We start from the raw sequence: 14,302 nt of genomic DNA on the forward strand, positions 1-14,302 counted from the left end.
ATGTGTATAATATCATAGACATTATAACACTGAACAGAGAAACTTTTAAAACATTTTTTTTTATCAAAACAAAGGTGGAATTAGCCTATTACACAAACAAGGCCTGTTATGACCACTAGTTTAAAGATTAAATTTTCAATTTTAGGGTCCAAAGTCCTAGCATAAGAGTTCTTTAATGTTAAAGAGTCCAGCTTCTGGATTCAATTTTAAATATATGTGACAGCACATGAGTGACCTTAAGAAAATCATGACTGTGTTCTCTCCACTTTAAACTCAGAAAGGTGTGCTGGGATTAACGTAGAAGTTGTCCTGCTACCAACATCATCTTTGACTCACTGTGTTGAATTTCATTCTGTACATTTTCACAATCTGATGTCGCAATTTGGTTAGTTTTATTCCATATATTATGGGATTTAGGAGAGGAGGCACAACAAGAAACTCCATACCCAAGATATTGTGTAGAGCTTGCTGTGTTTGACTTTTACCAAAACGTGAATACATAATATCAAAGATGAGGGAAAGAGTGAAGTTTGTGAGGGCGATTAAATGGGGAAGACATGTCTGCATAAATTTTATCCTCCCCATCCTGGACTGTAAAGAAGCTCTGATTATGTGAATATATGACACAAGTATAAATGTTACTTGGAGAACATTAGAAAGTATTAGAAAGTTACCATACACATCCATTATAGTCACATCTTTGCAAGATAGCTTAACAACCTCCCAATTAGAGCAATATAGCTTGTCAATGTCATTACCACATAAAGGCATTCCAGCTGTCAGCACAACCCCAATGGCTGTTTGCAGTAAGGAGAAGAGCCAACTAAAAGTCAGCAGTTTCACAACCTTCTGGTGTGTCATAATGCACAGATATTCCAAAGGCTTACAAATAGCTACATATCTGTCATATGCCATGACTGTTAGACATGTGAGTTCACAAAAAGCATAACAGAAAATCAAATATATTTGTACCAGGCATGCTGTATATGATATAACATGGGAGTCTGATAAAAGATCAGCAAGGATCTTTGGATAGAAAGCAGAAGCACCACATATTCCATTTACGAATAAACTACATATAAACAGATACATAGGTTCATGAAGTGACTTATCCAGAATAACAGTTATGACTAGTGTTAAATTCACAAACAATGTCATAATATAGACAGCAAATCCAAATGCAAAGTAAATTTGTCTGTTTGTCATTGTGTCATTCAATCCATGCAGTACAAACATGAGCTCTTTGGAGGAATTTTCCATCACTCGTTCTCAGTACATTTGGATGCAATACCAGACAGCAAGCTTTTAAAATATAAGCATCATCTTCCCCCCTCCTTTCCCCCTCCCATTCCTGGTAGGAAAAATCTAAAGAAGATAAATATCTCTACATAAATTAAATCTTCATAAGTAGTTAATGTTCATTTACTGGAAATTGCAGTACAGAACTTCCCATAGTCAGTCAGTTTCCCTGCTTATTATATTTACATTTATGACATTTAGCTGACACTTTTATCCAAAGAAACATATAATTAGGACTGCGTATAACTTGAGCATTAAGGGCGTTGCTCAGGAGCAACTTGGCAGTGGTGGAGCTTGAACCAGCAACATTCCAATTAGAAGTCAAGTACCTTAACCACTGAGCTTTTAGGAGTTTAAGTCATAGATAGATAGATGCTAGTTCTCGTGGTCTTTGTGAATGTACAAGTTTAAAGTTACATGCCTAAACTAATCAGACATATAGATGCAATTTCTCATACAAATGACACCTTTGTGTATTACAGATCTTAATTTAGGGTGGTAGCTGATTGATGCTTTTAATTTAATCTATGATAAGAATTTATTACTGGCACACAATAGCTATATTGACACATTTGAATATAAAACATATGCACAACTAGTGGAGATTTTAAGATCTTTGGCACACTGTTGTAGCTCAAGTAAAAATGCTTTTGACTTTAAATTCCTGCATTTATATCAAATCAAATCAAATGTATTTATATAGCCCTTTTTACAACAGATGTCACAAAGCAGCTTTACAAATGTCCAAGTTCAAGCCCCCATTGAGCAAGCCAAGGGTGCCAGTGGCAAGGAAAAACTCCCTTGAGCATGAGGAAGAAACCTTGATAGGAACCAAGACTCAAAGTGGGGGTAGAATGTTGATGGTTAGAATGTTGTTCTACATTCTCAATATTAGCTTCCTTCTTCTTATCTGTCATCTGAAGGCAGCACATTTTAACACTACATGTGAAGTCTGGAGCAGTACAACACATGCTCTCAAAGTGAATTCAGCATTCTGCAGGTGTAGTTTAACCTGGTATATTTCCTGGATGATTACTACATCTATGAACAAATGCCATCCGTGCCATTGCTCCAAGTTGAACTGCATAGAAATATACACTAGTCCAGAACACAGGACCTTCTTCTAGTATTTAATTTCTTGCTCCCACCACAGACAGGTCTGACCAATAAGTGAAAAGAACAATGTCACTGGTTTGTTTTGTTATTATCATCTATTTGCTGTACATCATCCAGCAAGTTTATTCAGCAATAAATGAAACCACGCTCCATTAAAACACCCTCTGCAGCTGATTTTAGGACATTACTGCAATGTTTTCATGAAAAGTGCAGATTCCCACAAATTGGTAAGGTTGCAAGATGATCTGAGGTAATCCATTGCACACAGTGAAATACACACAGTGGCTTGTCTGATATTGTGAAATTTTTGGGCTAAAATATGCAAACCCATAACATTGTTCAGTTGATACTAATTCAGTGGCCATTAACATTCATGAACTGTCAATTAATTTGTCAAATATGACAGTTTTTTGCTATTAAATATTTTTGTTAATAACGCTGGAGGAAAAGGAATGTTTAACTTTGCCTATTATTTTATTGTATTCATGAATCTTTCAAATGTTCTTTGTGAATAAGAAATTTTGTGTTCACCATTTGTGCTCAGCCACCCTGCATTCTATTTTGGATACAAACTGCAGAAGTATATCTCCATGGTTCTGAGATGATTTGGAATGAAATGGTTTTAGCTTTAACAGATACGGAGATACGGCGATGTGACTCATTGTTACCGTGCTGACAACTTGATTGGCCAATGGGACAATCAACTTCTCTTTAAATACCTGTGTTGTTTATGATTTGATGCCCCGTAGTCTTGGTCAGTAGTCTCCACGCAGCCATGGTAGATGCAGTTTTGTAGGGTTCTGAGTTTGTACAATCACTGGCACTTGTAGGCTCTCTTTGAGATAGGGTGTTATTAGTTTGAATGTACCCTTTTTTCTGTCCCAGGTTCTTTGAATAGGGGCTTAGGATTTAATTACTTTGCTGTCTAGTTAGGGTCTTAGATAGAGCCTTATGAGTGTATTTGATCTTTAGAGGCTTTATGCACAGGGCCTCATTTGGTTAGTTGTAATGCTTCCTGACTAGGAGCTTGTTACAGGAGTTGTTACAGACAGGGGGGTATATGTAATGCTTCTTCATTAGGAACTTTGATTGGTTACTGACAGCTTCAAAAGGAGTACAGAGAGTCATACATATGCTTGTCAGGAACATTGTGAGTAATGTTCTTTTCTTTTTTTGGTTGGATTTGTAAGGGTGGGTGCTGTATTTCTTTTTGCCTTTGATATATTTCTGTTTTTGTGATGTGGAATTAGGGTAAGAGTGATGTATGTGTGTGTGTGTGTAGTCATGGTTCCCTACTTATGAACAATTATATTGGTTTTATTGCAGAACTGAAAGCTGTGTTTTTCCACCCATGTCAGGGGAGTCTTTGTGGGCACTCCTTGCTACACCTGAGGCAAGGAATCTGAACTCTGGGGGATTATTCCCTGGAATTCCGGACTCAAGATGCAGGAGCTACTGTAGATGAAATGAGTCTGACTTGGTTAACGCATTCATCATTGGACTAAGGGCAGACCTGCAGGTGGAATTGGCATATAAGCAAGAAGCCAACTCGCTGAATGAGTCAGTACACCTTGCTATCACATATGACTGCCTCCTGCCGGAGTGACGCCAGCAAGTTCCACGAGGGCGACAACAGCGGGAGAATGCACCTGCGGTGGCGCAAGCAGGAGCACCGGTGGAGTCCATGCAGCTAGGTATGGCCAGAGTAAAAGGCATGTCGGGGAACCGAGGGGAGCACTGCAATTTGGTGAGTCGTTCCCCAACCCTGGCTATATGCATACTATCTGTAGTGATTGTACACCTGAGTCATTGACTCTCCACGTTGGCACTGGTTGACTCCGGTGCAGCAGGTAATGTAATGGACTGGGGCTTCACTAAGAAGCTGGTGTGATGGGTCGAGCAAAACAAATGCCTACAGATATAAGACAGCAGGTTGGTTTAATCGTTGTACAGGGGTTGTGCAATAATCCAGTGTGATGACAAAAGGAGAAGATAAAGGGATAATCAAAATTGTAGAGAGAGTAACAGATCGAGTCAGAAACCAGAAGATCAATCACAATATAACCAGGCAGATAATCAAAAAGGGGCAGGCAAAATACAACAATGAGGAATACTAATAAAAGGAATACTAATAAAAGGCTAATAATACGGTACACAAAATGACAATCCAAAATAATGCTCGGTATGCTTCTAGAAACTATAGGCAATACTTTGCAAAAACTTAAAGTTAGAAAAAGTCTTATATAATCCAATAATCAGGACATACAGGTGATTTCAATATTCTGGTGACACTGATCTGATGCGTCTGAATCGTTAAATGGGTGACGAAGGGGTTGCTGGGTATTGTAGTCTGTCAGGGGATTTGGCATCATGACAGCTGGGAATAGGAGCCATTACCCTCCCCACTCCATTAAGCATGCAGTTGCTCGACAGGGGACCCTTGGGGTCGGGGCTCATAACACATATTACTCCTTGTGTTCTCCTTGAGACTGAAGGGGAATATGCAGAGAGCGTGTTGCTTTCTACCTTTTCCCTTCCATCTCTCATCCAATTATGCTAGGGCTTCCATGGTTAAAGGCACATAATCCCCACATACAGTGGATGGAGAATCGGGTCCTTGAGTGGGCGGTCACCTGGGAGGGCAAATGCCTATCTTACCGGACGGTGTCCCTGCAGCCCACATCCATCAAGAGTCCCGAGGCCGATAACAACCTCACCATGCCCCAGGAATGCAACGACCTGGCACAGGTATTGAGTCCTACGAGAGCAACACAGCTGCCTTCACAGTTGACTGGGACTGCGCCATCACACTGAAGGAGGGTGTGGTTCCTCCCCGATGTAGGGTTTACCCTCTCACCCAAGAGGAAGAAAGAGCGATGGGACAATATATTAAAGAGGCCCTTCAGCAAGGTTTCATTCCACCCTCCACCTCTCTGGTGTCTGCAAGTGTCTTCTTCGTCAAGAAGAGGGACGGAGAATTGAGGCCGTACGTGGACTATAGGGGACTCAATGGCCTGTTGGTAGAATATCCATACCCCCTCCCACTTGTCCCTGCAGGACTTGAGCAATTAAGTGGAGCCTGGATATTCACAAAGTTAGATATCCATAGGGCATACAACCTCATCTGAATTAAGAAAGGCGATGAATGAAAAACTGCCTTTAGTACTGCCTCTGGACACTACAAGTATTTAGGCCTTCCTTAAGGTTTAGCCACAGCCCCGTCTATCTTCCAGGCCTACATCAATGAGGTCCTAAGGGAGTACTTGGGTAGATCACATACATCGTCGCATACAGCAGTGACATCCTGAACCTTTCCTCCTCCTGGAACCAACATGTGCATGATGTACGGGCTGTCCGCTGCACCCTCCTGCAGAACCACCTCTACTGCAAACTTGAGAAATGTGAATTGCATTGCAAAGAGGTGATTTTCCTGGAGTATATCATTTGCCATTGCAACATACGGATGCAGCCATGAAAGGTGAAGGCAGTAAGGGATTGGCCTAGACTGCAAACTCCCAGGGCGCTACAGTGTTTTATGGTATTTGCTAACTTTTACCGTTGTTTTATAAAATCCTTTAGCATGGTAGCTAGACCTCTCACAGACCTACTCCATGGAGCAGCTAAGAGGCTAAAATGGGGACGCAAGGCAGAGAGGTCCTTCTCTGAGCTGAAGGAAGCCTTCTCTACTGCTCCAGTGCTGCAGCAGCTGGACCAGGGAAAGCCTTTCATGGTAGAGGTAGACACGTCAGACGTAGGGGTAGGCGTGATACTCTCGCAGCATCAGGGAAAAGGTGGGCAGCTGAAACCACTTGCCTACTTCCTGAAGAAACTAAGCCCTGCAGAAAGGAACTATGGTATGGGAGACCAAAAACTCCTCACCATGAAACTAGCACTCGAAGAATGGAGGCATTGGTTAGAGGGAACATGACACCCCTTTTTGGTCATCACGGACCACAAAAACCTGGAATACCTCCAAACTGTTAAGACGCTCAATTCCAGGCAAGCCCAGTGGTCATTGTTCTTCACCGGGTTCAACTCTCGGCAACACCTCACAGAAGCCCAGTCTACCAACATGGAGCCAATACTGTCACCCACCTGTTTCCTGGCAATGCTAAGATGGGACCTGGACCCTCAGATAGAGGTGGCAAATCCACATCCGCACTGCCTGCCAAACCACCTCTTTGTCCTTCTCCGCTAACGCCAAGCCCTTTTTATGTTGGCACACACCTCTGTGAGGACAGGCCACCCAGGAGCACAGTGCAGCTGCTGAGTGCTTGCTATTAGAGGCCGGCCATGCACAGGGATATTGAAAGTTATGTGGCGTCTTGCGCCAAGTGTGCCTGCAGCAAGGTTCCTCGCACACCACCTGCAAGTAAGCTGCTACCACTACCCACACCGATGAGACCGTGGTCTCACCTAGCAATAGACTTTATCATGAACTTACCTGTATCAGAGGACAACATGGTGATCCTGGTCATAGTGGACCAGTTCTCAAAATGTTAAGGTTCCTCCCCCTCAAGGGTCTACCTACTGCATGGGAGATGGTGGACCAGTTCTTCCGCCATGTCTTCCGGCAATTCGGGCTACTGGAGGACATCGTCTCAGACTGGAGCCCCCAATTCACCTCCAGAGTGTGACGGGAGATATTGGGTAAAGTGAACATCACCACCAGCCTGACATCTGGGTACCATCCTCAGGCCAATGGGCAGGTGGAAAGAGTAAATCAGGAGCTAGCCAAATTTCAGAGGCTGTACTGCCAGAAGCACCCTGAGACTTGGAACACCTACCTCCCCTGGGTGGAGTATGCCCAGAATTCACTGTGGCATGCAAGAACAGGCTTAACCCCCTTTGCATGTGTTTTAGGTTTCCAGCCCCCACTGTATCCATGGAATCCCCCCACGTCCGGGGACCTGCTTGCTGTGTCAGCACAGTGAGCAGGTGTGGGAAAAGGCCCACCAGAAACTACACAAAGCTATAGCCGACTATAAAAGGAAGGCGGATAGGAGACATGGGGACAGCCCCCACTACGAACCCGGACAACTGGTGTAGGTGTCCACGAGGGACAGCTGCCCTGGCACCATGGGTAAGCTAGTCATGAGGTATGAGGGTCTCTACACCATCTCAGAGAAGATTAATGAGGTTACCTACGGCGTCAGCTTGCCGGGTATCTAGGGCCTTCCATGTGTCGGCACTGAAGCTGGTTGTGGAAGGTCCCCTTATGGAAGAGGAGAGCTCCTTGAGTGCTCTGCCTCCGCCCTTGGAGATAGAGGGAGGTCCCGCATACATGGTAAGGGCCCTCCTTGATTCCAGATGGAGGGGCTCGCAGGTCCAGTACCTCGTGGACTGGGAAGGATATGGACCAGAGGAGTGATACTGGATACCGGCTTCCCAAGTGTTGGAAACTAAGAAACTAAGAGAGGAGACTGCACATTAGAGGACCTAAGATGCCAGCCATGTGTGAGAACTATGGTAAACGTTACCTTTTGCTTGCAGTTTTCATTTTGGTGTGGAGACTGTTTATGGTTTCAGTTTTCACTATGTTCAGCTTAGATTTGTTTATCATTGTGCCTTCATAGAAGCAGTTTGACATGTGCCACAAGGCGGATTTGTTGCTGACTGCTGATTTTTTCAGTATTTGAGTAAACTGTTTCGCTATCGAGCCTGACCTGTATAGACAATTGGTGGACAACGGGGTGTTGCCTGAGCATGCTTTTGCTGTCTTGGGGAGTGGGGGTGGTACTGATGAAAGGCTTTCACCTGTAGAGGAATGGAGGTGGAAGCCATGGTGGGGCCACCAGCGACACGCCTACTAGTCCTCTGGCATCTGTTTTCAACCCAGCCTTGATGCTTCCTCTGAAGGAGCTTGAGCTGGCACTGCAACAACCACAGGTTCATGCCCTGGAAGTCCAGGCTGACAAAGAAATCAGGCTGCAGAAATTGGAGTTGGAAGTAAGGTATGCCAGGAAGCCCATTCAAAAATGAAATTAAAGTAAAATGAAAGATCTGCAGCACAACCCAAATTACAAAAATAAACAAATAATTTAGATCTGGGATCTGGACCCATGCATTTGTAAAGCTGCTTTGTGACAATGTGTGTTGAAAAAATTTTGACTTTACTTGAATGTGCTTTGGATTGCCCTTCTTGGTACTTTAGCTGTGTATATAGCTCTTTGTAAATCCTTGTCATTTTGATTGTACGTCATTTTTTTTGTTTGTTTCTTAAATCAGCATCTCCACATGTACAGCAGCCATTTCATTCAAGTGTTTGTTGAATTCCTTCACAGACACACCTCATTCTACTTAATGAGATGCTGAATAGGTGATCACCTTAACAAAATCCTATTCTAACAGTATAAAAACCATTGCTACTGTCAACACTATTCTCTTGTTATAGAACCAGCTGGATGGGAAAAGTAGTGCTAGGACTATCCAAAAAGTAAGTGTAGTCAAAATACAGGTACAGACCATGCCAAAAGAGTTGAAAAGGAAGGTTTGTGAAAGACCATAAGGATTGGAATGTAGAGGACTCTACAGTCATCTTCTCTGATGAGTGTAATTTTCAGCTTTGTCCAGCACCTGGTCATGAAATGGTTAGATGGAGACTTGGAGAGGCCTATAAGTCAGAGTGTCTCACACCCACTGTGTAATTTGGTGCCAGATTGGTGATGATCTGGGGTTGTTTCAGCAAGTCTGGAATCAGGCAGATTTGTTTTTGTAAAGGACACATGAATCAAGCCATGTGCAAAACTGCTGGAAAAAATTTGCTTCCTTCAGCGCTGACAATGTTCCCCAACACTGATGATTGTTTTGTTTTTTTCAACAAGACAATGCTCCATGTCACACAGCCAGGTCAATCAAAGTGTGGATGAGGGACCACCAGATCAAGACCCTATCATGGCCAGCCCAATCTCCAGACCTGAAGCCCATTGAAAACCTCTGGAATGTGATCAAGAGTAAGATGGATGGTCACAAGGAATCAAACAAAGCCAAGCTCCTGGAATTTCTGTGCCAGGAGTGACGTAAAGTTACCCAACAGCAATGTGAAAGACTGGTGGAAAGCATGCCAAGACATATGAAAGTTGTGAAAAATTTTAATTCCACCAAATATTGATTTCCTGACTCATCCTAAGTTGAAATATTAGTACTGTATTGTTTATAAATGAATATGAGCTTGTTTTCTTTGCATTATTTGTGGTCTGAAATGTCTGTAACTGTTTTGTTATATTGACCATTAGTCATTTTCATTAAAAAAAAAACATGCTCTAAAACGCAATATTTTTATCTGGAATTTGAAAGAAATGTTGCCAGTAGTTTATAGAATAAAACAAAACTGCTCAGCGTTTATATATATATATATATATATATATATATATATATATATATATATATAAACAGGCCTGTTATTCCCTATACTTTAATGATTCCATTTTGTGGAATTGTGGATTTTGTGGATTGTGCTCAGTCAAAGACTCTTCGTACGCTGCCAGCAAGTTAACGGGTTACTCTACCTATACCTGAGTGACCATGGTCCCAACTGTGGTCCCATGGTTCAAACAAAGACCTGGTGGATGACCTGACTGTTTGCAACTGTTAGTTTGAAAGGGATAAATTCACACACCTCACCCACTCCAATTCAATATTAAAGGCCCCCACCACACCCCTGGTACCCCCTACCCTCCTCCAACACTAAGACTGCACTCTCACTATGTGAGAGAAGTGTCCTGCCTCTTCCATAGACAGAAAGCCAGGAAAGCACCAGGTCCAGGTGGTGTTTCCCCCACCTGTCCTAAAACCTGTGCTTACCAACTGCCTCTAAACTTCACACACATATTCAGCAGATCCCCAGAGTTGTGTGAAGTCCCCTCCTGTTTCAAATACTCCACCATCATTCCTGTCCTCAAGAAAGCATCCATCACAAGTCTGAATGGGTACAGGCCTGTTGCTCTGACTTCTGTGGTCATGAAGGCTTTCATATGACACCTGTTGGACACCCTGCAGTTTGCCTACTGGGCAAACAGGTCTGTAGTTGATACAAGTCAACATGGGAGTGCACTATATCCTGAAACACATTGACTGCCCAAGGTACATATAAAAGTATCATGTTTGTGGACTTCAGTACAGTGTTTAACACCATCCCAGAAATCTTTTCTTCCAAACTCTCTAAGCTCACTGTATCTCCTGCCCTCTGTCAGTAGATCATGTTCCTGACAGGCAGTAAACATCCAGTGAGTCTCGGGGATGTTACTGCTGGTATACAGACAGTCAGGATTGGCATTCCCCAAGGATGTGTCCTCCCCCCACTACTCTCCTCTCTCTACATCAATAATTGCATCTCTAAGGACCCAGCTATTAAACTCCTGAAGTTTGCAGATGACACTATCCAAGATGGTGATGAGTCTACATATCAACAGGACGTTGAACAGGACTTTAGGAAACACTACTTGGCACTGCTTCCCCTCCCAATATGAAACAGTCCTGTGTCAACTGTGGAGTCCTTTCATTTTCTGAGAACCACCATTTCCTAAGACCTGAAGTGGGAAACCAACATCAACTCCATCCTCAAAAAGGACCAGCAGAATTTAGGCAGATTGTTCTTCACTTTTAATCACTGAACAAAGTAACCCTAAAACAAGATTTTACAAAGCAAAGGATGGAAAACTATTCCATACAAACAAATCCTATTATGATATCTGGTTTGAACAAGATTATTAAACAAGTTCAATAATTTTAAACATTGAACACAGAAGGTTTTTTTTCACAAAGCAAATGGTGATAAAGCCAATTATACAAAGACAATAATGATATCTAGGTTAGGCAACATAGTTCAGGTAGATCTTTAATTGTAATATCACAAGTCCAAGCAGCTAATTAACAGTATAGAGCAATATTAAGAGTATGTTATCATTCACAATTGCATATATGTAACCTCCTCTGAAATGCAGAAAAGTGTGCCTGATATGGCTACCTGATAAGGCTGAAGAATTCCTGATTCTGACATCAGCCCTGTCTCACTGCTTTGATTTTGGTGATGTACATTTTCACAAACTGGTGACGCATCTGGGTTAGTTTCATTCCATATATTACTGGGTTTAGGAGGGGAGGCACAACAAGAAACTCCATCCCCATTATATTGTGCAGAGCTTGTGGTCCTTGGCTCTTGCTATGGCGAGCATACATGACATCAAAGAGTAAAGAAAAGGTGAAGTATGTGAGGGAGATTAAATGGGGAAGGCATGTCTGCATGAATTTAGTCCTCCCTGTCTTGGTCTGTAAAGAAGCTCTGATGATGTGAATATATGACACAATGATAAATGTTATTTGTGAAACATGAGAAAGTATTAGGAAGTCCCCGTATATATCCATTATACTCATATCGCTGCAAAATAGTTTAACAACCTCCCAGTTAGAGCAATACAGCTTCTCAATGTCATTACCACATAAAGGCATTCTAACTGTCAGCCCAACCCCAATGGATGTTTGGAGTAAGGAGAAGAGCCAACTAAAAGCCAGCAGCTTTACAACCTTCTGGTGTGTCATAATACACAGATATTCCAAAGGCTTACAAATAGCTACATACCTATCATATGCCATGACTGTTAGACATGAGAATTCACTCATAGCATAACAAAAAATAAAATATATTTGTATCAGGCATGCTGTATATGATACAATATGGGAGTCTGTTAATAGATCAGCAAGGATTTTTGGATAGAAAGCTGAAGCACCGCATATTCCATTCATGAACAAATTGCATATAAACAGATACATAGGTTCACGAAGTGTCTTGTCCAGAATAACAATTAAAATTAATGACAAATTAATAAACAGTGTCATAATATAGACAAGAAGACCAAATGCAAAGTAAATATGTCTGTTTGTTGTTGTCTCATTCAATCCATGAAGTACAAACATAAACTCTCTGGAGGAATTTTCCATCACTACTTGTCAGTACATTTAAATAGACAACGAAACTGGAAGGTTTTAAAAAGTGTTATAAGCATCATTCCAAATTAAAAAAAGAAGAAGAGTACTGCTTTTTCTTGCATAAATATCTTGACTAAATTTAAAATGTTCATAAGAAGCCGATGTTCATTTATTGGATATTTAGGTCGTGACTTCCTCATAGCCCACTACTTTCCATGCCTGGTAGCCATGCTTATATATATATATATATATATATATATATACACAGAATTTTGTAGTAGATGATGATGACCAATGTGTGAATTCCCTAAAGAAGCAATTTGTTGAAGAAACTTCCCACAGGAGCTTGACTATATAATGATGCTCCCCATTAGTGGTCTTTGATTTTTTATGTTTGTTTTGTAATAGCTCATAAAGCAAATGTAGTAAAAGTAAATATATTACATTTAAATTCACCAGAGATAGGTTAAATCTATTTGCCACATCAAAAAAATTGCATGCATACTTAATGCTTCTCAAGTGATTTTTTATTTAAAAAAATTTTTTTCAATGGAAAAATGTGCAATTAATACTTTGGTAACAGATTCGACCCAAATACTATATCTATATAACCTATAATAAGTCACCCAAGAGTTATCCTTATAAAAAGCATCTTTTGAATACAGAGGACAACAATATCCTTAAATAAATAAGATCTAAAAAAGGCTACATCAGAGGCTGTGAGGCTGCTATGGAGAGTAAAAAGAGACTAGAGGCTAAAAGAAACCAGGAAGCTGGAAAATGTACAGCAGTCACTACATCAATGGCATCTACATCATACAAGTCTAGAATGCATAAGAGTAATGCTGGCTTTAGCCATAACAGTGGCTGGAGTGGTTGGCTGTAAGTAATGAAATGCTTTATTGACCCTAGCAGGGAGATGTCCTTGGCAAGTTGAGGTATGTATAGCTTGCTTTGGAGGAGCTAAGCCACTAGCATAGCTGCTTGAGCATTTTTTTAATTGGGTGTTATTGATAGGTAGCACTGCATGTTTTTACAACATATGACATCCAATCTTTGGGAGAGCTTTTTGAAGCTTGAAATCGAGTTTGACTCAACATCCTCCAATGAGAAAAATCCTCTATGTTTAGGAGCATTTGAAAAGGGATTTTCAGCAGTTGTCATCCCTAGTGGTTACTGGACCTGCACCCTCTGAGGGCCTGGGGGTAGGCCCGATCTGGCATACTCAATAAATCACTTGATAGCTTTGAAGTACATCTATTAAAATAAAATTTCTTAGAACTAATATAACTACCTGCTTACTGATTTTCAGCTGTCTACGTGCAACTGTTTGCCAGAAATCCCACGCAGAATACACCAGGGGTTTTTTTGGTGAATTTTCACAACAATCATGCATGTCCTTTTAAATGGCCTTTTAAAACATTCTTCCAGTATAAGATAACTTTATAGAAGTCATAGGAAATTCAATTACCATCAAAGCAACTGCGTGACATGTTTAAAAAGTATATACAATGTTAATAAAGTTCTTTATTTGCTTGCTCAGGTCTTTGTACAAAAACATGCATTCCTTTCCTTTGTACCCTAACACAAAATACACAAGCCTTTAGTTACCACAAAATGCACATTACTCATGTAGAAGTGTTCCTGCACAGATCCCCAAACACCCTCCTGTTTTAGATTCCATTGCTGCTATTGAGCAATAAAGAGCTATTTTCTTTGAGTGACACCAGTGCACACCTATTGATTATCAAATTACTTCACAAACATTTTCCATGTGCAACTGTCATGATTGGCAGCTGCTTCAATGAATAGAGGATCATAAGATAAAAATGTAAATGCCTCAATTGCCTTATCTGGTTTTCCATTTAGTCAGCTACAGTCATGCGCACAGCAACACATTGCTTTGTGTTCTAAGACAGATAAAGTGTTGCACATGCGTGTGATGGTTGGTGAAAATAATGCA

At 41.3% G+C, this 14,302-nt stretch overlaps 2 protein-coding genes across 2 annotated transcripts; both read right to left on the reverse strand.

The window, feature by feature from the left end:
* Nucleotides 1-321: 321 nt before the first annotated feature.
* Nucleotides 322-1,260, reverse strand: LOC113574716 (olfactory receptor 142-like). The gene has a single exon (XM_027005823.2). The coding sequence runs from the start codon at nt 1,258-1,260 to the stop codon at nt 322-324; it is 939 nt and encodes a 312-aa protein (XP_026861624.2).
* A 10,152-nt stretch (nt 1,261-11,412) lies between these two features.
* LOC113574693 (olfactory receptor 4E1-like) lies at nt 11,413-12,351 on the reverse strand. The gene has a single exon (XM_027005793.2). The coding sequence runs from the start codon at nt 12,349-12,351 to the stop codon at nt 11,413-11,415; it is 939 nt and encodes a 312-aa protein (XP_026861594.2).
* Nucleotides 12,352-14,302: the final 1,951 nt, after the last annotated feature.

The sequence above is a fragment of the Electrophorus electricus genome, chromosome 15 (genome assembly GCF_013358815.1).
Source record: "Electrophorus electricus isolate fEleEle1 chromosome 15, fEleEle1.pri, whole genome shotgun sequence".
NCBI classification, from domain to species: Eukaryota; Metazoa; Chordata; class Actinopteri; order Gymnotiformes; family Gymnotidae; genus Electrophorus; species Electrophorus electricus.